At 43.5% G+C, this 26,561-nt stretch overlaps 1 protein-coding gene and 1 pseudogene across 2 annotated transcripts in view; both read right to left on the reverse strand.

Moving 5' to 3' along the window:
• The window catches only part of WDR11 (WD repeat domain 11), a 154,627-nt gene that overhangs the window by 83,043 nt on the left and 45,023 nt on the right, over positions 1–26,561 (reverse strand). For both annotated transcript variants that reach the window (XM_085888613.1, XM_085888604.1), the window contains exons 14-17: positions 21,025–21,133; positions 15,571–15,695; positions 14,410–14,424; positions 2,357–2,504 (exon numbers count right to left, since the gene is read on the reverse strand). In XM_085888613.1, the coding sequence (XP_085744739.1) occupies positions 2,357–2,504; positions 14,410–14,424; positions 15,571–15,695; positions 21,025–21,133 (397 nt within the window). The remainder of the gene's footprint in view (positions 1–2,356; positions 2,505–14,409; positions 14,425–15,570; positions 15,696–21,024; positions 21,134–26,561) is intronic.
• On the reverse strand, positions 16,682–18,793 carry LOC147034771 (uncharacterized; annotated as a pseudogene).

The following is a 26,561-nucleotide window of genomic DNA, read 5'->3' on the forward strand; positions in this document are numbered from 1 at the left end:
TTCAAATGTTTATTCTACAAAAAAAAAATCACAGCTGCCAAACCATGTGACCTATGACGTCACAGGTTGAGAACTTTTTGTTCCTCATGGATCGGTGATTCTCGCTGTAAAGTTTTGCTTCGATCTGTTCAACTGTTACAAGCAAGATTTTTGAAGGTTTTATGTTTAAAAGAATATCGCTGCCGAACTACGAACCGATCATGCTGAAATTTTCAACCAATATTCCCCATGCCGAGTCGATCATATTAAAAATATGTGTTTCTCTGAAACCGCTTAGCCTTTCGATGCGAGACTTTGCATTGATCCACTACTGTTGCTGAAAATATTTTGTATAACAATTACCTCTACAGTCACATGATGTGGCAGCCACATTGGTTTCAAGGAAAATATTTTTAAAATTATATTTCAGAAACCGCTATAACGATCGATGCGAAATTTTGCAGTTCTGATCCACTGCCCTTGATCCATGTAATGCAATATGTTTCACATTGCTCTGTAAAGCAGTTTTGGAGAAAAAGGTTTTTTAATTTTTGGTTTTCAAACGAACATGGCTGCCAAACCACGTGACCTATGGCATTGAAAATTTGGAGTCTGCCTATGATTTTGTAGAGGATCACACGTGTGAAGTTTCGTTTTGATCGGATGAGGTTTGTTTTTCTATCCAATATGGCTGCACACCACACAATATGATGTCATCATTTTCACACTGTATGCAGCTATCATGTTATGTGATACCTGGTAAATTTCATTTTGATCATAAAGGCAGTTTCAGAGAAAACATTATTTAATATATTTATTCAATCCAATATGGCCACCAAACCATGTGACATCAAATATTCTTTGTCATTTTAGTATCCCCAAAGCATGGTGAGTAGGTCTGTTACGTTTCCCCTCAATATGTCAAGCCATTCTGGAAAGGAAGATTTTTGTAGGTTTCAGAGTAAATCCAATATCACTGCCAGACCATGTGATCTATGATGTCATCGTCATCAAACTTTATTCATAATGACGAGTCGATCATGTATGTGCAGCTTCACTTCGATCTTTAAGCGGTTCTGGAAAAGATTGTTTTCCTTTTTAATTTTTTTTAAACAACATGGCTGCCAAACCACATGAATGATTATGTCATAAAAAAATTCTGTCAACCAATCTATCCCGAGATGAACCTCACAAATTTTCATACTGATTGAATGCAGCGTTTTATGTGTCGAATTTTGACAGGGATACCACTTCACCGATGACGTCATCGTCAAATCACACATTCCCCATGACGAGTAGTTGCCAGATGCCAAGTTAAAATTTATTGCTTGGTGTGGTTTAGGAGATAGAGGTCCAACAGTTTTTGCGTTTTTCCAACATGGCTGCCACGCCACATGACCTATGACGTCATAATTATTTTAAAATTCTGCATGAGTAGTCGCATCTATGGTAAAAAAAAATTGTGTCAATTTGATAAGCGGTTGCAGAGAAAACTTACATGGATGTATGTACGTACGTACGTATGTACGTATGTACAGATAGACAACCCAAAAACATAATGCCACCGGCGACTTTGTCACTGGAGGCTTTGTCACCATCATAATTATATTCTTTCTTTCAAACCAAATTACTGTGGGAATGATAATTCAAGCTTCCTGTGGTTTAACATAACATAACTACATCCTGTGGTTTAATATGTGCATGTGAGTATGTATATATATATATATATATATATATATATATATATATATATATATATATATATATATATATATATATATATATATATATATATATATATCAGCCACATTTTTAAAGCTATAAACACTCGACTAGGGATACAGATACAACTTTGTGCAAGAAGTAACATGGGCTATGTGGCTGTGGCCTCAGTGGCTGTTTTGAGGCCACATATTGAGGCCAAAATGACCAATATAGCAATTTTTTGGAAACAGGACAACCAAATGGTCTCAAATTGAAAAGGAGATTTTTTAGCGAAACATAACCTTTTTAAAGTCCATGAAATAACTAAAATTGACAGATAAATTTGAACTTTCCCCATAACTGTGGACAGGAACTTTTGTTCATAGTTTATATAGTGGGGGGGGGGGAGTAGGGGAGTAAGAATCAGTGGATGAAGAAGAGCATGAAGAGGAAGAATATGTTAGAAATGCAAAGGAAACATGAAAATATTTGGATCATTGAGGTACCAAGATACATGTTCCAACACAGAAACTAACAGAAAACGATCAAGAAATTCATTTTTATAAAGATGTACAGTGTCGAATAATTCAACTTTTGGGAAGGACTTTGAAAGTAGAAGCTCATGGTAAAGAAAAAACAAGAGTGGTTATGAGGAAACAGAGCGATAACTTACATCAGGTGGAATTCGAGCTCCTTCCTTTACCCCAGTGCCTTCCACGGTGAAGTGGTAGATCAGGCCACTGGGGTCCGTGAATACAAAGTGCTCGCGTGCTAGGACGTTCTGCCCAACCTCTGCCTTGCTCTCTGCTTCCTGCAGCAAGCTGCAAGATCGAGACGAGCAGCATGTCATGTATCCATATTGCTCTACCAATTAACAAAATCTCGCCAGAAAAGGTCACAAAAAGAATACGAACCAAGCAGGACTGGGGGTAAAAAGGAAGAGAAAATTTGCACAATCCCAAATCATAACAATCGGAGAATTTGGATATTAATCAAACAGTTTTAAAACAGCGGAAAAAAACAATGGACAATTGAAAATTGTTGTTCAAACTGAAGAAAATAGAACACAAATGAATATTCTGTGAGAAGATATACATACATATACATATACAAACACACAAACACACAAACACACAAACACTGTAAATGTGGGGAAAGTACTGCCCAGATCAGGCATCGAACTCAGGTGCTCTGGTGAACCATACCAGTGCTCTGATACGGTAAACCAGAGGGCATGGGCACGTAGCTCCCACATACACATATTATATACGTTTGCCTGTTGATTTACACACACACACACACACACACACACACACACACACACACACACACACACACACACCTCCTGACTGTTATGGTGAGAATCGCCGAGGATTATGTCTCACACAGTAAAACCGTTATGTTTGGAATATGTGTCGGACTATGTCCAATTTCTGGTTGAATGGTTTGCATTAGCAGCAACAATTGGCTGGGTGGCAGATGGATGGTTGTTCTTTGCGGATTATGCGGTTTTACCGTGTGAGACATAATCCACAGCCATGCTCAACATAAGTCAGGAGTTGCGTCTGATGTATAAACGACGAATGTGGTCAGCATTGGTTCTATATTTATTGGTTTGCTGTCCTGATGAGGGTAAACCAGCCCAAAATCTGGATAGGCATCTTCGTTTGATATTTAACTGATGTTGGCCATGTAACCTTTGTTTGTGACAGAGTCGCCAGGCCAAGGCCTCTGGGTTTTGGAGGTGACACTTTGGTGTAGGACGAGGTCCAATGGAGATTGGGGGAGTGCTCATCATACATATATAAATATATATATATATATATATATATATATATATATATATATATATATATTGTTGTGGTTACCAAATTCGCAAACCACCATTCAGGTCCCTTAGGTGAGGTATCTCGGTAAGTATATGTGTAGTTAGGCCCAAACCCGTTGTCTAGTGGGAATACATGTCATTTATGCGTGCTGCGTCTCTTCAGGATAGCCGTTTTTCTTTTACTATCTTTATTTTGGACCAACCGCCATGATTACCACCACCAACCACAACATCAACCACCCACCGCGGCGCCGCTTCACGTCACACCTCGCAACCGTCGCATCGCCACCGTTCTTGTGCCGCTTGTGGGTACCGGTGTTGGACTCGTGCAGGGCGCGCGCCGAACAGCGTGTACAAAACCACGGATTTTCCACTTCAAAAACGGATCAAAAACGACACACGCCCACTTTTGTTCCGTCCAATCGGTGAGCGAGGGGCGATTTGGCCCCGCCCCCAGGGCGTTGGAGGGCGATCGATATATGCAAATTTATGGATCAAAAAGCATTCACGCCCACTTTTTCTCGGGCCAATGGGGAGCGAGGTGAAAGGTCGAAGGGAGGGGGTCAAAGATGAGAGAGCGAAGCCACGGGGCTGATATAAGTGACCGCGTTCGTCAGTCAAGGGAAGAAGAGTTAAGACTTCGCGGGCGGTGGAGTTGGGAAGAAGAAGCAAGAAGGAGTTGGTCGTCGTCATGTGCGTTGGAGTCGGAACGGAGGGGACGGAGCTGTGGAGAGGCGGCGAGGGCAGACGAGGGGGTGCTCGCGTCGTGCAGGGAGCTGCACACCAGGGAGGCCGACGGCGCGACCTGGCCGAGGTGGAGACGCTCGTCGCGGGACTCGAGGCAGAGTAGAAATCCTCTATACCCCGAGCATCAGCAACCCCCTCCTGTTTCCCCCCGCGCTGAGATAGTGCGACCAAGGGGGCCCCTTTCCCACCCCCTACCAGACACTGCCCGCGAGGCCCGCGGAGTTGAGGCACCATCGCCGCTCCGCGTCTCATCACCAGACGGGTAGGCCCGACCCGGTCTCGGCCTCAGGCCCGCCTCATCCTTGAGGGTTCTCTGTTCTTTTCCTTGGTTTTGGGTATGTGTTGTCGGCGCCGTCTGTGAAGTAAAATTGTATAAGTGTTGCCGTATGCTCGCGTAATCGGTATTAGATCTGCATTGTCGCATTTGCTTTTTGTGTAAAATTGCATTGTGTTTCTTTCCTTTTCTATGTGCTTTTGGTGGAATTGAATATGTGTGCTTTCCGTTCATCGCGAATAAATGTGCTTTGTGTTGAACTGTTTCCCGCTTCGCTTCGTCATTTCTTTCATTGAATCCTCATCTCGCTTCACGTAAAGGGTTGGTAGTGGGCTGAATACGCCCGATAATTAATCGAACCGTCGAGGCCGACGATAACACCGCTCGGTTATACCGATAGTACGGAACGGGTCGCTTAAGTGGCCCGTGTCCGAAGTCGACCTGCGGCGAGGTGCGATCGCCCGGTCTACCCTCCGTGTGGGTACTTAGGTAGGTCGAATTTGGCGAGCAACCCTATCCCACGCGGGGGCTGATTGGCTCGATCGCGGTGAGACCGAAAGGTCCACCCGTGACTGGTTCCCGGCGTTAGTCCGAGAGGGTCACGACTGGATTGTCCGTCCGGTGGGCGACGTGCCGCGATTCGAGTTACGTGGCCATCAGCACGCCGGCGGACGCGAATCCGTAACACTGGTGTCAGGAGTGGGATACAAATTCATCGCCCTCCTCGCGGCACTTGTATCGGAGAACGGGAAAACGGGCTCTCCTGTCTCCGGCTAAATTCACGGGAATCGGTCCAGGGGTGAGAGAAGCGAACCCCGATTCCCTCCAAATTACGAGCGATTCAAATTAACCCTTTAAGAGAAGCAAGATGGCGTCTCAAGGCGAGCGGGAGCCGGGGGTATTAGAAATGTATATGTGTAGTAATGTAGAGTCCATGGTCCAGGATGGAATCCCCGTGCAGGAAATGTTGATTGTGCAGGAACACGGACTCGCCCAACTGAACCCAGAGCCCGAAATGGGTGCGGCAGCGGCCGCGGTGTATGACACCTCCCCTCCCCCTTTCCACCAAAACCCTTCCCCAACCCTTGCCGAAACGGCTCAGCTGAGTGCATCCGACATAGCCCAGCTATGCACCATGCTGGCGGAAATGACAGCGAAGATGGATGCAAACACAACTGAATTTATAAACGAAATGAAAGGCATGACCAAACAAATGAACGAAAAGATGGATGCGAATACACAAAAATTGGATGCGAATACACAACAAATGAACGGAATGGAAACAAACATAAAAAAAGAAATGAAAGAGCTACGGGGTGAGACGCAGAACATGGGCCGATGCCTGCAGGCGGGCATGAAGGCCGTGACCAGGGAGCTGGGAATGGCGACTCCACGTGTGGGAGCAAACGAGCTGGAAGGGGGTGCAATGGCTGACAGGCCCGCGGTGGAGGCGGGTAAAAAAATAATTCGGGGGGCGTGTTGGGCGAGGGTCGTGACAGAGGAATCGACGGTGACCAAGAGGGAAAAATTAAATGGGGAGACCAAAACGTGTGAGACGAGACACGAGGTGACGACGACAGAAACTTAGAAATGTATAGAGACACGGGAGACAGAAAAAATAGAGGAGAGACAACACGATGAAGACGGGGTAAGTGACGCGCACACACACACGGAGGTAGTGGAGGATAGTGAGGTTGAGCTGGCGGACTGGGTAGAGACCCAGTGCGAGCACCTGGATAGCCATGGCCTCCTCCAGGAACGAGGGGAGGGAGTCTGTCCCCTTGAGGCGAGTCACGACCAGGTGAGTTCGGTCGTGCTTTGCGAGGTTGAGGGGACGGGTGCTGTGAACGGGTGCACGGAAAGCTTGGGGGGTATAGAGGCCCCGGAGACCCTTGTGGGGACACGAATCCCCAGTGTGGTTGTCCCTGTGTGGTGGTGCAAGGTGTGAGTGCGTCCCCGTGTGTGGAAGCGACCCCGTGTGTGATTGGTGTGGTGGCGATGGTGCCAGAGTACGTGCTTCCCAGCACGCCGAGTGTGGATGGGTGAGTGCCCCCGCGTGTGTGGGTGAGGCACCGTGTGTGAGTGAGGCCGTGTGTGTGGATGAAACGGCCAGTATGAGTGAGGCACCGCGGGTGAATGCCCCCGCGTGTGCGAGTGAGGCACGGAGTGTGGATGAGGCACAGCGGGTGAGTGCCCCCGCGTGTGTAAGTAGTATGGTTTGTGTGAGTAGTGAGGCACGCGTGAGTGAACGGCCGAGTGCAAGGGAGACCGTGTGTGTGAGAGAGCGGTATGTAAGGGAGATGTCGGTTGGCATGCGGGAGCACGCAGCCGCGTCTCCCAGTGTGAATGTGATGGAGTGGACTGTTAGCGTCGTAACACGCGGGAGTGCGTGTGTGGAATGGAGACGGAGACGGCGACAGAGGAGAGAAAGCCGAGTAGCGGCTGTGGTCGTTTCGGGGACCGTGCCGGGTTCACCCAGCCGCGAGCACGAGGTTCGTGCTGTGCAACGCACGAGACCGCCACGTGCTCGCTTGCGAGAGTGAAGTCCCGGTCCGGAAACGCACGCGGTGGATTTGCCGATCCCGCGGACGGACAAAGTTTAGGCAGGTAAATGGATTTGGACCGGACGGGTTCTCCACGCGATCGTGTGTGTTAAACTCCAACGGGCAAAGCACATGTGTTCGCGTGGGGAACCCCTCGAGACGTGGGGCTTGTGTTTTTTTTTATGCGCACAGTGACGTCATGGCTGCACGTGGGGTTGGAATCCGGCAGGAGGGGTATCTCTGCCGGATGGTACCGTCCAAGGAGGGACGAGGAACACGTGCAGCTGCATGACGTCACGGGCAGGTGCAAAGTGCGCGAGTTGCCGCGCTGGTGATGCGCATGGAAAAAAAAAAAAAAAAAAAAAAGCAAGCCTCACTTTCGGGTGCAAAGGATTCCTGGGCAAGGGGTGGAAGACCCCCTTGACCCTGGGCACAGGATGGAAACTAGTTAGGGGGAAGGGTTAGCTTAGTTAGACCGACTTCATGGGGCAGGGGTAAGTCCTCATGGAGTCCGTGGAATGGATTAGTTAGAGGGATTGCAGCCAGATTTAGGTTGGGAAATAAAATGAATTTTTGAGTTAGGAGACAGAGACAGACTGGTGAGTGTGTAGCGGGGACGTAGCTTAGCTACGTAGTGTTAAAAGGAACGTGCTTTAGTGTAAGGGACGACGTGGGAGCACGAGTTAGTTAGGGGATGCAGATAGCAGGATGGCAGAGTTCAGTGGTGAGTGTGTTGAAGAGTTGGTGAGTTGTGAGGCATGTGCTTGGTGAGTGAGTGAGGCCAGCGGGTCTGTGTGAGTGGAGCGAATGGGGAATGCATGGTGCGATGAGTGATTGGGGGGAGGAGTGACTCCCGCCCAAGGGACCCCGGGGTCAGAGTAAAGTGAGTTAGCTGGGTTAGTCAAATTGAAAAATGGAGGTCGTTTTGCTGTTGGTGGGAATGTAGGCTCGGAACCCATTTGGAGGGGTGCAGGAACCCTGTTGACGGGCTTGGGAGCGTGGCTGCGAAAGGTGAGTATCGCTGAGTGGGTACCCCGGGCACCAGGCTAGTCGGCCGTGGTAGGCCAAGGGCCCATGGGGGGCCGGGATAGCGTAGTGGGCACGGGTGCGCCTGCTTGGTGCGGGGGCCCGGGGCGCCATTAGCCGCGTGGGCAGTGTTGTGGGCAAGGGTGACCCTCGGAAAGGGGCCCGGGAAGCCAGCCTGCCACGTGTACGTTTCAGGGGAGGTGCCATGGGGGCACTCCCCGGTGTTAGGGAGCTGGTAGGCTCGGAGGCAGTGTAGTGCCCGGGGGTGCCATAGCGGGAGATTCAGTAGAGGGTCGTGCCTGCCAAAGGGAGCCACGTGTCCCAGCCAGGAGACCGTGTGAGGGCACGGAGAGAAAATTGGGGGGCGAGGCCCGAAATTGTGAGGACACCAACACAGGCGACGGGAATCTGGGTTGTTAGAACCAATAGTTTAAGTGAGAGGCGCTTGTTGAAAGCCCCGGGGTAGTTTAACAGTTAAATGGTTAGGGTAGATTAGGAGATGTACCCCTCCGCACCATCCATCCCCTCGCTGTCGTTGTGGGCCGCTGGACCCACTTTGGTTATAGATCGCCGAACTCTGGGGAGGCCATTCTGAGGCTTCGTTGGGCCTCGACACAGGACGTTAGCTCTCCCTTATTCCCCTCCGGGAAGGGAACGTAGGGGTTGGGAGTAGGCTAGGTGACAGAATAGGTTAGCCGAACAAGGACGATAAAGGGGGTTAGGGGACGATTTATAGTGGGGAGGTAAACATAAAAATAAAAAATAAGTTGGGGCTAAATTGGGGTTTGACAAATTAAGGGAGTGGGTATGTACAGTGACAGGCAAAGGCGATAGGTTGGGAGGGAGACAGGTAGGTAGGTCCGAGCCCGCCTTCCAAGTGGCCAGCACCACCGCACTCCCTCCACCAACCTCCACTGAACGGCAAAAGCTGGCCAGCTTCATCTGCTGGCTGTGTTGCTGCAAGGCCTGTGCCGGCCGGATCATCTGCTGGCTGTTTTTCTTCAAGGCCTGTACCGGCCCACTTCATCGGCAGCTGTTGTGTTGCTGCAAGGCCTGTGCCGGCCGGATCATCTGCAGCTGTGGTGCTTCAAGGCCTGTGCCGGCCACTTCATCTGCTGGCTGTTTTTCTTCAAGGCCTGTGCCGGCCAGTTCATCTGCCGGCTGTGTTTGCCTGCAGCGGCCTTCTTCTGCGGGCTGTGTTTGCCTGCTCACCTTTGCCATGCCATGCCCACTGCCCATGTTCACCAGCCCCGTTCAATTTTTGCTTTTCCCCCCCCCCTGTTCATTGCCATGTGCGCCAGGATCAGAAGGCAACAGTTTGCAAGCTGCGAGAACTGCCCTGTTGGCAGCTACAACACGGGCCTGCAGTGGCGGCCCGTGCACCGTACTTGTGTTCATCCATCCATTCGTTGTGCTCATTGCGTGTGCCACTTGAGCTGGCACGGAGACAACGGTTGTGCAGCCCATGCACCGTTGTGGTTCACTGCGTTCAGTTCAAAAGGGAAGGCCTTGGACTGCGTGTGAGCAGCCAGCCACGTTCCCTGTCACCTGCATTGTTTTGAGCCAGAGACTGCATGCGAGCAGCCTGGCTCCCTGCTAACTGCTTTCTTTTTGCAGAGTTCATTGATCCTGGGCCAGGGTTTAGTGTAAAATTTGTAAGTTAAGGTTAAGATGTACTGTAAATATGAGTGCGCCCCCGGCATGTCTGTCCTAGCGCCGGCAATTTTATTTAAGTCGTCCGTGTGAGTGAGTTTGTTTAGGTAGTTACGCAGCCCTCAGGTTATTTATTTTGGGGACACGAATACCATGAATGTATTACTCAGGGATCCGTAGGTAAAATGTACTAGGGGGAAACTACACATGATGGCACACGAGAATTTGACGACTCGGGACGAGTCTGTAAAAAGGGGAAGGGGTAGTGTTGTGGTTACCAAATTCGCAAACCACCATTCAGGTCCCTTAGGTGAGGTATCTCGGTAAGTATATGTGTAGTTAGGCCCAAACCCGTTGTCTAGTGGGAATACATGTCATTTATGCGTGCTGCGACTCTTCAGGATAGCCGTTTTTCTTTTACTATCTTTATTTTGGACCAACCGCCATGATTACCACCACCAACCACATCAACCACCCACCGCGGCGCCGCTTCACGTCACACCTCGCAACCGTCGCATCGCCACCGTTCTTGCGCCGCTTGTGGGTACCGGTGTTGGACTCGTGCAGGGCGCGCGCCGAACAGCGTGTACAAAACCACGGATTTTCCACTTCAAAAACGGATCAAAAACGACACACGCCCACTTTTGTTCCGTCCAATCGGTGAGCGAGGGGCGATTTGGCCCCGCCCCCAGGGCGTTGGAGGGCGATCGATATATGCAAATTTATGGATCAAAAAGCACTCACGCCCACTTTTTCTCGGGCCAATGGGGAGCGAGGTGAAAGGTCGAAGGGAGGGGGTCAAAGATGAGAGAGCGAAGCCACGGGGCTGATATAAGCGACCGCGTTCGTCAGTCAAGGGAAGAAGAGTTAAGACTTCGCGGGCGGTGGAGTTGGGAAGAAGAAGCAAGAAGGAGTTGGTCGTCGTCGTGTGCGTTGGAGTCGGAACGGAGGGGACGGAGCTGTGGAGAGGCGGCGAGGGCAGACGAGGGGGTGCTCGCGTCGTGCAGGGAGCTGCACACCAGGGAGGCCGACGGCGCGACCTGGCCGAGGTGGAGACGCTCGTCGCGGGACTCGAGGCAGAGTAGAAATCCTCTATACCCCGAGCATCAGCAACCCCCTCCTGTTTCCCCCCGCGCTGTGATAGTGCGACCAAGGGGGCCCCTTTCCCACCCCCTACCAGACACTGCCCACGAGGCCCGCGGAGTTGAGGCACCATCGCCGCTCCGCGTCTCATCACCAGACGGGTAGGCCCGACCCGGTCTCAGCCTCAGACCCGCCTCATCCTTGAGGGTTCTCTGTTCTTTTCCTTGGTTTTGGGTATGTGTTGTCGGCGCCGTCTGTGAAGTAAAATTGTATAAGTGTTGCCGTGTGCTCGCGTAATCGGTATTAGGTCTGCATTGTCGCATTTGCTTTTTGTGTAAAATTGCATTGTGTTTCTTTCCTTTTCTATGTGCTTTTGGTGGAATTGAATATGTGTGCTTTCCGTTCATCGCGAATAAATGTGCTTTGTGTTGAACTGTTTCCCGCTTCGCTTCGTCATTTCTTTCATTGAATCCTCATCTTGCTTCACGTAAAGGGTTGGTAGTGGGCTGAATACGCCCGATAATTAATCGAACCGTCGAGGCCGACGATAACACCGCTCGGTTATCCCGATAGTACGGAACGGGTCGCTTAAGTGGCCCGTGTCCGAAGTCGACCTGCGGCGAGGTGCGATCGCCCGGTCTACCCTCCGTGTGGGTACTTAGGTAGGTCGAATTTGGCGAGCAACCCTATCCCACGCGGGGGCTGATTGGCTCGATCGCGGTGAGACTGAAAGGTCCACCCGTGACTGGTTCCCGGCGTTAGTCCGAGAGGGTCACGACTGGATTGTCCGTCCGGTGGGCGACGTGCCGCGATTCGAGTTACGTGGCCGTCAGCACGCCGGCGGGCGCGAATCCGTAACAATATATATATATATATATATATATATATATATATATATATATATATATATATATATATATATATATATATATATATATATATATACAGATACATATATAAAAATATATACAGTATTTATTCTAATATAAGCCCTAGGCATTTATTAGAATACCCGTTTGATCAAGGAGGGGAGGGGGCCTTTATTAGAGACAATCTACAAACATACAATTTTTTAATTATTATTTATTTGTTTTATTATGAAGATACAAGTATTGTCAAGGTAGAAGGGTATAAGTTTTGCAGAATACGGCACCACACTGATTTTGACCGCCGTCAAACACACCAGTCAACAAAACCGGGTCCCGACCTGACCGAGCGGGCCAGGCTCCCTCTACAGGCTACAGCTGTCTCAATTGTTTCACACTGGGTGACGGGGGAGGGGGGCTATTATTAGAGACACCCTTGAAACATGAAAATTTTCTCAAAGATGGGGGGGGGCCTTTATTAGAATGGGAGCTTCTATGCGAATAAATACGGTGTATATATATATATATATATATATATATATATATATATATATATATATATATATACATATATATATATATATATACATACATATATATATATATACATATATATATATATATATATATATATATATATATATACATATACATATATGTATATATACATATATATATATATACATATATATATATACATATATATATATACATATATATACATATATATATATACATATATATACATATATATATATACATATATATATACATATATACATACATATATACATACCACAAGGGGAAAACCGGTGATGTCACTTTTTATAAATTTCAGGGTTATTGCACCTGCCAATAGTTGGCAACATAAGGTTTCCTCTCACAATATTACTTCAACAAATAACCAGGGGTGTCACACAATTTATATGGTATAAAGTTTAGCCGTGCAATGAAAAAACAAGTGTTGTCAATGCTGAACAAGTAGAAACCCAGAGTTGTCAGGATTTTACTCCTGGTTATCTCCCTTTCATTCATGTTAACTGTTCCACCATAATATTCAGTTGAGAAACTAAAAAAATGAAAGGTTGTAAAACTTTCACAGCATAAACTCTGAGCACTACAATAGCCTATTTTGTTATATCATGGATCTATTATTTTTGATCACAGGTTTTGTGTTCTGCAAAGTATTAAAATTAAAGTTTTCACTCAGATAAGATTGGCTTTCTGCATCATTCATGTTAACTGTTCCATCATAATATTCAGAGTTGAGAAACTAAGTTATAAAAGGATGTAAAACTATCACAGCATAAACTCTGAGCACTACAATGGCCTATTTGGTTATATCATGGGCTCCGTAGTTGGTGCATATCTTGGTTCAAGCCTGGTCAAACCTTTATTGTGACTTTTATGGGACCCACGCCGTGACTTAATGGTTAGCGCGTCTGAGTACCCATCCTCATTCGATGTACCCACCGCCCAATCAACCTGCTTAGGTATATGAGGGAGTCATATGAGGTGACTTCGGCTATCGCAGGGGTGGTTTATCCTTGGTTTCCTCCCGGTTTTCCATCATATTAAGTAGTACGGAGTAAGAAATGGAGAATCCGTCGTCATATAAGCGAAATACCCTTGAGTATGGCGTTGATCACCAATCAAACAAAAAAACAATGACCGTTTAATGTTGAAAAAAATAATCTGTGATCACCAAAGTCATGTAATGTATGCTAATAACCAACAAGCATGAATTTGCTACACATCCTGGGTTAAAATTGCATGGCAATTATTAAACAAGGGATTAACCAGTGATGTCAGTTTGCAACATTGATTTGTTCTTTGCTCTTAAATAAAATAACACAGAAGCTTGGGAAATGCTACATGTTTAATTTGATCGGCCAATGATCACTCTTCCTTTTACTGGAAAAGAAATCCATATGACAGTTATTAAACAGTCCACCAAAGTCTTGAAACTTTGTTTTTCAGTTTCTTCAAAATTGACTTATCCTGACATCTCTGGTTTTCCCCTTGTGGTATATATATATATATATATATATATATATATATATATATATATATATATATATATATATATATATATATATATATATATATATATATATATATTTCTGGCACCGTGAGTTGGAGTGATGTAAGGGACACATCGGCCTTTTTGGAGTTCATGCCATATAGCACGATTTTAACCCTCACCCTATCATCCGAGCCTATTATCATCATATCATAAAAAATGTCGCTTACATCACTCCTCCTCGCGGGGCTTCATATATATATATATATATATATATATATATATATATATATATATATATATATATATATATATATATATATATATATATATATATATATATATATATATATATATATATATCAATATGTTCATGCATTCACTGCACAGGTACCCAACCCCCCTGCCGTCCTACCACTTCTGTATGAGTGTGCCCTTAATCAAGCAGAAATATCAAATAAATTTATCAGAGGCAGAAGAAAGCAAGGGGATGAAAATGTAACCTCGATATGTCGATATATTGTACGAGTTATTTGTACTCATTATTGTTATTTTGTTGTCTGTTGAAAGCTAAAGTATTGAACTGGATATACTTTATAGCAAAGTGTGGCACAATGTGTCAAAAGGCACAGATAAGAAAAGTCAGGCAAATTAATACATAGAGGCAAAGCAGGTGAGCTCACCTGATTGTACTTGAGCTGTTGAAGGAAATTAGAGACATAAACAAACAGGGAGACAAAGAGAAAGACAGGTCATTTGTTTTCAAATATAAACCACTTACACAAATATAAATCTTTGACTTTACATTACTTTATTTAAAGCAAGTTTCTTCATTTTTCAAATTCTTTTTTATTCAAGTAAATGGAATATCAAATAAGGGCTGACAGGATGGCCCAGTGGTACACACACTCGCCTCTAAGTTGTCTAGCTTGGGTTCGATTCCTGAACCAGCTATAAATAAAACTGTCCGTCCGGTGTTTCACAGGCAGTGATTCATCAATGTGTGTGCCGTCCTTAGGATGGGCGTTCAATGGGAATCCCATCTGCGAGCATTTGTTGGTGGACGTTAAAGATAACATGTTGTCAAGTTTAGGCGAGCTATTGCCAGCACCATGGCCAAATTTCAAATTCCTACGCTAACTAGTCGAATGTCCGGCCTGGCCAGCCGGTTTGCGAAAACGAAGACGAAACTTTACGTATAAACCATAATCACCAAAGTTAGTTGTGTATGTCGCGACATTTCCTGAGGCTCTTCTTTACATTGCAGTCCGACTTCATGTTGTCACACCCTAAAAACCCTGCCTCAAAGACTTGGTAAAGGCCTGCTCAGAACCCTCCCCCTGCTCAGACTCAATTAAAGAACCCTCCCCTCTCCACCCAAAAAAGTGGCCGACGACTGCTGCTACTACTACTACTACTACTACTACTACTACTACTACTACTACTACTACTACTACTAGTGCCCCAATTATTCCCACCTTCCTGTGGGATTGGCATGGGAACATGTTTTGCCCAGTCTTTTATGAACAAATTGGCTAAACCAAACATTCGTCTGAAGGTGGCAAGAACTTAGAATTTGACCACAGTTCCAGTAAGAACTCATCAACTCATTTGTTATATAGACACCATGGGATTTTTTTTATATCCACTAACTCATGCTACCAGATGAGGTCCTCCAGTTAAACGTTCTTCCAATGGATGGTGCACACATTCATGGATTCATAGCCAGTGATGTCCGTGCTAAAAATGCACTTTTAGTTTTAAAAGGAATAACTAAAAATGCACACTTGCTTCAATCTCAAATTGATACATGGTGTGGCCCAGGTGCAGTGCAGTGGTGGTACCTTAGCATGGAGACTTCATGGTTTCCAATCTCGCCTTCTGCCATGCTCGTGTGCCGCACCATCGCCTCACGAGCTGCCAGCTGTTTACGACGCAAGCTTCGCAGGTTGTGTGATGGTGACCACTCCTACCAGTGTCACAAAAATAATTATTTTGGAATAATTCAGCACATTTGCACTGCAATGAAATTCAATACACAGAAATATATATATATATATATATATATATATATATATATATATATATATATATATATATCTCAACGTAAACACAAACAAATGCAAGTTTGGCAGATATGTCAGTTCAACCTGGGATTTTAAGGCTGTTTCATAAAAGAAAACCAGGCAGATACGTTGGGCCTCATTGCACCTTTTGATACCTGCTTTAGATTAGAAACAGCAAAAGCAAATACATCACATTCAATGAATTCCACGTGCCAATGCACCATCACTTGACATTATATTGCCAGCAAGTTTCCCAAACTAATACCAATATAGTTGTGGAGAAACAGTCTCAGACTCGTGGAGGAGCTAATACATATTGTCGTGGGTGTTGCCAGTTAGTTTCATCCTGCCGACCCAATTGTCGTGGAAGGGCAGTTAACACCGACCAGGCTGGATCGCCGAGCGGTTTTACTTGGAGGCGAACACATGATCCTTCAAAGATTATGGCATGCGTGGGAGGGGAATTGCGGCACAGACGGAGCAGATGGTTGTATTTGTGTATATATATATATATATATATATATATATATATATATACATATATATATACATACATATATGTGTAAATAAATACTTGTATAAATATAAATAAATAAATAAATATCTATCTGTAATTCCAGCAATCTCTCTGTGTGTGTGTCTGTGACCGCTGTTTCTCGACAACCACTGGTCCGATCTAATTGAAACTTGCCAGGTATATTGCTGGGGACCTGAGGATGTGCCTTTTCAAGGTTTGATATTAATCGGAGAAGTGGTTCCCAAGTTATGGCCATTTATTTAACAAACCAATGGCAAGACACGTTGTTGCGTGGGTGTGGCCGATGGGGAAGGGAAGCACATCCGCGTTCCCCATTACGGGTTACAACGTCGGACTTCCTGAGAGTGATGACTTCGTGTATTCTAATAATTTTTCGATTTCTTATGCGCATTTATAGATAAACACAAAGGCCCAAGTTATAATCGTTTTCATATTAGACGGTGTATAAATTTCGGGAACATTAGAGTGCTGGCATGCTCCGAACCAGGAAGTAAATTTTTTTCTCTCTTCTCTTCTCTTTTTGTTTTTCCTTGCCACGACATTGCGAAAAGGTAAAATACGTTGGCGCTAATTGAATAATTGGGTATTAAAAATAAATTGCGAATAATATCGAACTTCCGGGTCACGCACGTACGGGCACGCGAGAGTGAAGAAACGGCCTGTGTGGTTTATTTATTTATTATGATTATTATTTTTTTTTACGGGCATGTACTCGTATATATAAATATAAACGGACTCCATTGTAAATTCTCCATTCAAATTGAAACAAACAATGATTCAACTGTTTTGATTAACAACATGTGCACAACATGCATCCGTTAAGAATTCTCAAGAGTGATGAAAATCATCACAAAATTCCCCAAAATACTGTACCCAAAGGTAGGGGTGGGCAAAGCTAAACAGCCAGTAGTCTCAAAGCGGGACAGCCAATCAACGCACGTGTCACATCACTCGCGCATTCTGACCGTTGCCAAATTTTAAAAACAATCAACACATTAACGGATCAAACAACACATTCATGTAAACCAATTAGATAACATCAACATTTCAGAAAACGTTAGAAAATAATCAGTCACTCTCATTGAAAGTAAACACGATCAGGAGTCATCAAGTGTGCCGTTAACGGCATGTAAAAAGTAAATTCACAACAGTATCATTATAATGGGTAAAAGTGGCCATGTGCAGTAAAAAAAGGTGGGGGAGGGAGGTTGAGGACGGGGGGGGGGGGGGGTTTAGTCCTGATGGAACAGCCGGGTGACATGCTGAGTGGAATCCCCATGCAATGTCTGGGATTCCCCGGTGCGTTTATGCAAGAGAGGTCCAAACGCTAAAGGTAAATCCACCACCTCCTGCGTAATCGATGTGACCATTTCCTCTGCATGCCAAGCCCCCAGAATCCTTTTTCTGGTCCTGCTCGGGGTTGAACTCCAAATCCTTTCCCATAAAGGTGCGTGTCCTGCCTTGAGCCCATGTTTGGCAATGGCAGACCTTTTGAGAAACCCTTATGCAACGCGGCAGACCAAAAGGGCTTTCTTGAGAGTGAAGACCAGTTTTAAACTTATCCTCACTCCTGCCATTTTCAATACTCTGCCATTCCTCTGTGATACATCTGGTATAAAAGGCAAAACACAAAAATCCCTGGGGTTGTTTTTTCGGTCCCAGCCTGTTGTGTGGGCCATGTGGGATCGTTCTCTTTTTTGGTAGCAAGCTGTCCAGGTAACCGTTAGTCCCAAAACACTCTGAAGATGGTTCACCTCTCTCATCTTGTCTGATGGTGGATGGCATCTCACATGCTCTTTGTGAGAGGGTGTGTACCACCGATTTTTTGTGCTCCAATGGATGACAGGAATCAAAGTTGAGGTTGCAGTCAGTGTGTGTGGGCTTTCTATACACTGTGACCTTTAGGGTTCCTATGGGATCCCTTGCTACAAGTGTGTCTAGGAAGGGAAGGGCTCCATTTTTTTCCTCTTCAAGGGTGAAATTGATCGATGGAAAGGTTTTACTGATGGCCTCATGTATGGAGTCGACCGTGTCAGTGGGACAGATGATGAAAGTGTCATCCACATACCGGAACCACACACTTGGCTGTACTGGTAGGGATCGAATGGTATACTCTTCCAGTTCCTCCATCACCATATTGGCGATGACAACCAACACCGGCGAGCCATGGTGGTGCCAAAAATCTGTTTGTAATTCACTTTGCCAAAGACAAAGTATGTGGAAGAGAGGCAAGCCGAGAGCATGTCACACACGTCCATCAGGCTTTCGGCACCCGCAGCCGCTTCCACCGATCATCCTTCATCAACCGCCGGTTCACCACGTCAATAATCAGAGCTATGGGCACATTGGTGAATAACGAGACAACATCGAAAGTTACCATGATCTCGTGTGGTTTGATGGTGACACGTTTCACTTTTTCAGTAAAGGCATACTATTATGTAAGGATTGCTCCGTTTTGCCAATAATTTAGATACGGCATATGATGGTCCATTAATGCAGGAGACAATGAGCCATAGTGGGACTCCTTCATTGTGCACTTTCGGTCGTCCGTAGGCCCTGGGAGCCACTCCATTGCTGCTGCACAACCGTTTGTATTCCACAGCCGACAGTCTTCCAGTTGCTTTAATTCTGGCGAGCAATGAATTTAACCTTCATTCCTCCTTTTTTAGTTGGATCAGAGATTAGCTGCTCATATGTATTTGCATCCTACAACATATCATGCATTTTCTTAGTGTACAGGATTCGATCCAACAGCACTGTTGCACATCCCTTGTCTGCCAGTAAGAACGCCATGTTTTAACCAAATTCTGATAAATATATATTTATATATGTTGTTGTTCGTCTTTCGGCTGCTCCCATTAGGGGTCGCCACAGCGGATCATCCATTATGATCCGCATACTGATTTGGCACAGGTTTTAGGCCGGATGCCCTTCCTGACGCAACCCGAGTCGCCTCTTACGACACAGGGATATGGATTGGGTTTCGCCATGATTCCGGGCTGTCCTACACCCTCTCATAGCACGGCCCAGTGCAGAGCTCCTGTCCTCAAGTGATCTCCAACCCAAGCCTCAGAGTAGCCGGATTACAGTCGCACGCCACTACGCCCGGTATATATATATATATATATATATATATATATATATATATATATATATATATATATATATATATATATATATATATATATATATATATATATATATATAAATATATAAATATATATATATATATATATATATATATATATATATATATGCCTGGTGTTGGCGTAGTTGTTAGGGTAGTGGCTTGGGATCCAAAAGGTCCTGAGTTCAAGCCCTGTTGGCAGCTTGAATTAATACACACCAGGAGTTTGACTCAGCCTGTCATCCTTCCGAGGTTGGCGAAGTGAGTACTGGGCCCAGTGTACTGGGCCCGGTGTATGCCCTGGTTAGAATAGGTGTACCATATCCCTGTGTCGTAAGAGGCGACCATGGTTGCGTCAGGAAGGGCATCCAGCGTAAAACCTGTGCCAAATCACTATGCAGATCATACGGGTGATCCGCTGTGGCGACCCCTAACGGGAGCAGACGAAAGAAAAAGAGGATATATATATATATATATATATATATATATATATATATATATATATATATATATATATATATATACACATTTTTCAATTGTTGTGTTTGTAAATACATATATCAGCTTTACAATGAAGTCTCCTGCTGTGTTGAAGCAGATTAAACATTCAGGAGTGATTAACTTGCCCCACTCATCCCAACCGTTCTTCCCCTATTAATCTCCTAAATCAGTTTCCTCTGTAATCTGTCGATGTGTTTCTTTTATAAATTGTCCTGCAGCTTCATAATCCAGCAAATAGATAAAATTAAAAGAATCACTTTTGTCTATCGTTTTACACTTCGGTGCCATTCCATTATTAACAGTGCGAGAGGCTCCTGGTGTGAGACAAACATCTCAGCTCAGCTCAAAAACTGTGATTGCTGAAAATTAAACCTCATGATAACCAAATCAGTGCATAAAGAGGTTGCCATCATTGGTCAAAACACATGATATTCAAACCCACGATATTTAAGGGTACATCGTTTTTAGCCCCATCTCTCAATGGTAAAGAATCACTTTAATTGTCATATCCAGATCCAGATCTTCACCAAAATCTAATCATTTCATTCTTATCACACCTGTACACCAAATTTCACCAAAATCTGTCTACAACATTTTAAAATATCCTGCTCACAGACAGACAAACAAACAGATAGGGGTGAAAACATAACCTCCTTCAGTGGTGGAGGTAACAACGACATTAGTGGACAACAGAAAAAAAAACAAAAAAACAATCACTGTGTAATCAATCAATGAACACTTTTTGAATTTTACCTTATCCATTTTGCAAAGTACTGTATAACTTATCCTGTGGCTCATCTTTAAAGATAAATACAAACACAAACCTTTAGCAAATTCACACAATGTAATCGATAGCAGATAGTGATGCCATATCAGTTCAACGAAAGAGCAAATATTAATTATCCAAAGACTAACCTTCACAAGTCTCTTTTTAAAACCCATTTAACTTCAAATCTATCATCTTCCCCACCAATATCTTTTCACATTTTCATCCTCACTTGTCATTCTCTTTTTCACAACTCTATTTATGCTACACATAAAAGGTGAGTTTGCGTTCATGTTTTACCAGAGCAGACACATTGGGAAAACTTTTGCTCATCTCCCGAAGGATGGAACACGAGTGGAGGTCCCACAATTCCATGGGTTTGTCCCGAAAAACCACGATAACATATTGCCTGCAGAAAAGAATACAAAAAACAAGAAGAAGCCTTGTATCCACTTACAAAAAGCACTATATATGTATATATATATATATATATATATATATATATATATATATATATATATATATATATATATATATATATATATATATATATATATATATATATAGACACACACACACATACAATTAAGCTGATGATCCAACTTCCAAGAAGTTGATATTACAAGAAAACTTGCAGATTTATTTTGAGATCACAGATGTGCTGACCTGAAAGATTGTCAAACCTGCTCTGATATTTTATTATTAAAATGGAGCTGATACCCAAAGTCCCCTGCCCTTTGGGTGTTATGGGGAATACATCTGTATAATATGAAAACTAAATATTGGAAGTCTTTTTCAAAGATAGCATATGCAAGCAAAGTTACCGATATGGTTGCAATGGCAACAAAATTCAGCCAATAACAGCCATGATCGAATCATGTTGAGAGAATGTCATGAGGAATAGATATCTGCAATATGAAAGCTAAATGGTCTTGAAACTGTTTTTGAAATGTTGCGTACACGACGGACAACGGACATAGATCGGTCAGATGGTCGGACATAGCTCATTTTAATATCCCCGTCTCTGACCTTATCGGAGGGGTAGGGGCCAAAAACAAATCATTATTAATGAAAACAAAGCACATTAGTATAAATTCTCTGTTACTAGTAAATTTAATCGGATGTCTCAGTTTGAAATAGAGGGAATCCCAATCGCATGTGCTGAAGGGAGACAGAGGAAGAAAAAGATAAAACAAGTAAAAGGTACAAAGTACACTGCCCCCATGCCTAATAAATAAATAACATATCCTCCAGCGAATGACATCGCCAGGATGACTTCAGCACCCGGCAATGCCGCCTTGCTGTACACGTAGACAGAATTGGGAGGGAGAAATGTACAATAATTCATTGATTAATGAATTGCATAATTAAAAGAAATAGATAACTGTAAAATAATTAATGTCTAAATCAGTTGGCTTATGGCATAGTGAAACCACTACAGTTTCATCCAAATCTGTAACTTTTTGAAAATTAAGGAATTAATTGAAAAATTAAATTAATTAATTGATGAATCAATAAATCAAAAATACCCTTTATAGTCAAATCACTTGTTCACCATCGTGTCAAAATAACAGCTTCCTAGCTCAAAAGGTGCCTGAGATATTTCCAGGATGAGAAATAAAATAAATAAGTAATTAATAAATCGATAATAATGAAGTAATTAATAAATTAATTGATTAATCAAAAAATAAAAAATAACATTTTTGCCAAAGCACATCTTTACTTTTGTTCCCAAATGTCATCTTCCTAGCTTAAAGGATGGCTGAGATATCGCCTGGAAAATGAACAAGAAAGAAAGAAAACAAACAAATGGAGTAAAAAGTGAGTACTGTCTTCCTTTGGCACCTGGCGATGACTTCACGCATCGCCTGGATATGGAATTGGGAAGGAGCAGTGTATTACATTTAAAATATATTTTTGTCTTCATTCACTCAAAAATAAAAAAAACAAACGTGCAGAATTATTTGTCGCCAAATAAATAGATGCGGGTGAGTCATAAGAAACAAACTGCAGTATTTTATTACATAAGCCTGATATGAAAAGAGCTTTGTAAATATATGTAAATTTAAAGGATCTCCTTGAACATTTAAGAACAGCAGTGAGTAAAGAGCGATGTAGTTCAGTCCTGATAACCTCAAGTCCAAGTCCCAACGTTGAGTCTCAAGGTTGTCCAAATCCAACTTCTTGTTATCTACCAATATGAAACACAGTGCATATTTGTGCATTTGTTTGTCCCCCTTCATAAGGACGATTTGAGTCGGGGTTTAAAGATGGTGTTCACTACGGTCTATTTTTCAGGATAAAAAATAAAAAAAACTCGAAAAACATTTTCCATAAAAGAGTAATTAAGTCTCTTCTATTTTAAATGCATATGGTGACTTGCAAACCGATTCTCAAGGGCAGTGTACAGAAACGTTTTTTAAAATAACAAAAAAAATTTACAAGGTGCAGGGAGGTGAAATTCGTTGCACAATGATGTGCAACACACGTAAAGTAAAACAAACGTCCATAGGATGCCAATTAATAAAGAAGATATAAGCACACCTCACGCTCGGCGGAGGCTTCATACTTTGGCACACTGAGGCTGTACCGTCAAAATGAAACGACCCAGAAGATAAAGAAAATAGGGTAATATTCGGTGTGTCGTGTTCTAAAATAACGCTTATTGTTACGAAACAGATGTTCCAGTCTTCTTGAATATTTCGAAAAAAATAATTCAAACCCATCAATTTTGAAAGTCTTTTCTGCTAGCTTTCTTTAAAAAAAAAAAAAAAATTTTGTTTTAAACGGGCATTTCCACTTGTTATCCTTTAAGCATTCACTAGGGCTTTTCCACTGTGATATCCCATTTGTGATATCTCAACAAACAATCCCCTTACCCAACCGATACTCGCGCCGAGACAAAACGGCAAACAGGAGTCTCAATTCCCTCACCCATCGATGGAGGAGGGATGGTATGTTTTCACCGAACTTGTCTGACTGTTTTTGTTTTCTGTCTGTGGGCAGGATATCCCAAAAAATTATGCATGGATCAAGACAAAAATTGGTAGACAGGTTGGCAATGTGAAGGACGAATTGATTTGATTTTGGGAAAGATCCGGATCCGAATACGAGGTTTTATTAATTTTCAAAGTGATTCTTCACCATTCAGAGATGTGTCCAAAACGATATATATCGCATGATATTTCAAAAACTTGTGGATGGATTTGGACGAAACTTGGTGGGCAGGTTGGATGTGTGACTAAGACAATTTGATTTGATTTTAGTGAAAATTCGGATCTGGATCCAGCCTATCAATAAGATACAAAAAGTAGACTGTTCACCCTGGCAGAGGTATGCCTCTACCGCACTGGCTCTTAACCTGGGAGGCGTGAGTAATTTCCAGAGGGGGTGCGAGCCTGAATAAAAAAGTAGGAATTTCTCTAATTATTTTTGGAATTCTCTTAACAAGTGTTTGCTTAATATCGTGATTATATAAAAAAAAATAAAAGTATCGCCTTAAATAATTTTCGTTTCCTATTCGCTACGAGGCCTACCATTTTGTGTATTAAAATTAATTTAAAAATTTAACATTTATTTAAATTTAATTAAAAAAATATTTTATTTTATTTTTTATATTAAAATTAATTTTTTTTTCACAGATTTGCAGTACCCATTTCAAACTAAATCATTCGCAATGAGTGCAAAAAAGTGGAAGCATCTTGATGAATATATTCGATTTGGATTTGTGTCCCTCTAAAGGGGTGACACAGAGGTACCCCAGTGAGTAATATGCTACAAGACTCTGAGCAATGATGGCATGCGGCCCACACGCTTGGAACACCACTTGAAGACAATGCATCCTGCTCTAGCTGCAAAACCCAAGGCATTCTTTGAAACAAAAAGGCAGTCCTTGAAGTAAGCTAAGATGGACAGCAGTCGAGCATTTCGGCAACACACTTCAAAGGTTGTTGAGGCTTCCTATCAGATCGCCATGTTGATCGCAAAGAGCAAAAAGAGCCATAACATCGGAGAGACTCTCATAAAACCAAGTGTACTGCGTGCAGCAGAGCTCGTTCTGGGGAAGGATAGTGCAAACAAGCTTTCCCAAATCTCTCTATCAAACCATACCGTCAAGGGAAGGATCGATGAAATGTCTCAAGACATCAAAGATCAAGTTCTCGACTAAGTAAGAGCTTCTCCTGTATTTGCCATCCAGTTGGACGAAACGACTGATGTTGCTCAGTGTTCTCAGCTACTGATGTATGCTTGTTTCATGTCAGGCAATAGTGTAAAAAAGGAAATGCTCTTCTGCCATCCCATGGAAAGTTATACAACAGCAACAGATATTTTTCAAGTGGTATCAAACTTCTTCCAGGAAAATCAACTTTTGTGGGACTCGCTGGTTGGGGTGTGTACTGATGGAGCTCTGACCATGCTTGGTTTGCAATCTGGTTTCATTACAAGAGTGAAAGAAAAAAGTCCATCTGCTACAGGTATGCACCGCACACTTCATTGTGAAGCCTTAGCATCCAGAAATCTGCCTGCTGAAATGAGGGATGTCATGAACCTGGCTATCAAGGTAGTCAACTTCATCAAAGCTGGAGCCTTAAACAGTTGTCTCTTCAAACAGCTGTGTGCGTAATGGATTCTGAACATCAAGCCTTGCTTTTCCACACAAACGGACGATGGCTTTCGAAGGGAAACATGCTTGGATGGTTTTATGAACTACGACAAGAAGTGGCAACATTTCTAGATTCGCAGCAGAAAGCAGATCTCCATGACAAGTTCCAGTCTGAAGGATTTTTGCTATCTCTAGCTTACCTGGTGGACATCTTTGAAGCACTGAATGCTATCAACCTCAAACTCCAAGGGAAAAACATCAACATAATCACGCACCATGACGTCATTCGAGCCTTCATGGCCAAACTCAACCTCTGGAAATGTCGAATTCAGGATGGAAATACAGCCAGTTTTGCTAACTTGGATTCTGCTCTCATTCACAGTTACCTTGATTGTGAGTTAAAGAAACAAATAATTACTCATGTGACTGAATTGAAAGGAGAATTCATCAGATACTTTCCAGATATAGATGAGAAGTGCAAAGCCTGGAAATTCATTCGGAACCCATTTCAATGTGAAGTCGCTGATATTTCAGGTGAAGTGCAAGAGGAGTTTCTTGAGTTAAAGTTCAACTCCTCGGCTGAAGAAGACTTTAAAAAAATCTGGATCTAGAGACGTTCTGGGTCACGTACCTTCCTGTTTACCCTTTGATTTTACATCAAGCTCTTCGGATTCTGACAATGTTTGGATCAACGTATCTTTGTGAAGCTGCATTTTCCATGCTCGTTGCTGTCAAGACCAAGTACTGAAACAAGCTGAACGTTGAAGAGGACTTACATTGTGCTCTCTCTGGCATTCGACCATGTATTCAAGATCTGGTAGCTAAGAAGCAATGTCAAGTATGTCATTAAATGTCATCTCATTAAATATGCTGTGTATACGAGTGTTATACAGAATTCTTTGTTAGCTCAAAAGACTAAAAACACACATTATTTTCAGTTTTTCCTTTTAATTCAGGAGGGATTTTTAATCATTTGGTTGAAGATGTGAGGGGGGGGGCATGGAGGCAAGGACCAACTACTAGAGGAGGTGTGGTGGTAAAAAAGTTCAGAACCACTGATGTAAATGGTTTGATGTGGACAGAGGATGTCAGGTGACGTAATAAGGTGACGTTGTAAGGCCCTGTTCTTCATTGCACAGCCTGCGAGCCAATGGTGGTCCCTGGTGGCTTAAAGTGCGTCCCTGACATGCGGCCAATAATACACAAACGTAAAAACACTTCATAATCTGCCATA

This window comes from Eptatretus burgeri, chromosome 1 (assembly GCF_056783735.1).
Source record: "Eptatretus burgeri isolate ZD-2024b chromosome 1, Ebu_testis_v1, whole genome shotgun sequence".
Taxonomy (NCBI): domain Eukaryota; kingdom Metazoa; phylum Chordata; class Myxini; order Myxiniformes; family Myxinidae; genus Eptatretus; species Eptatretus burgeri.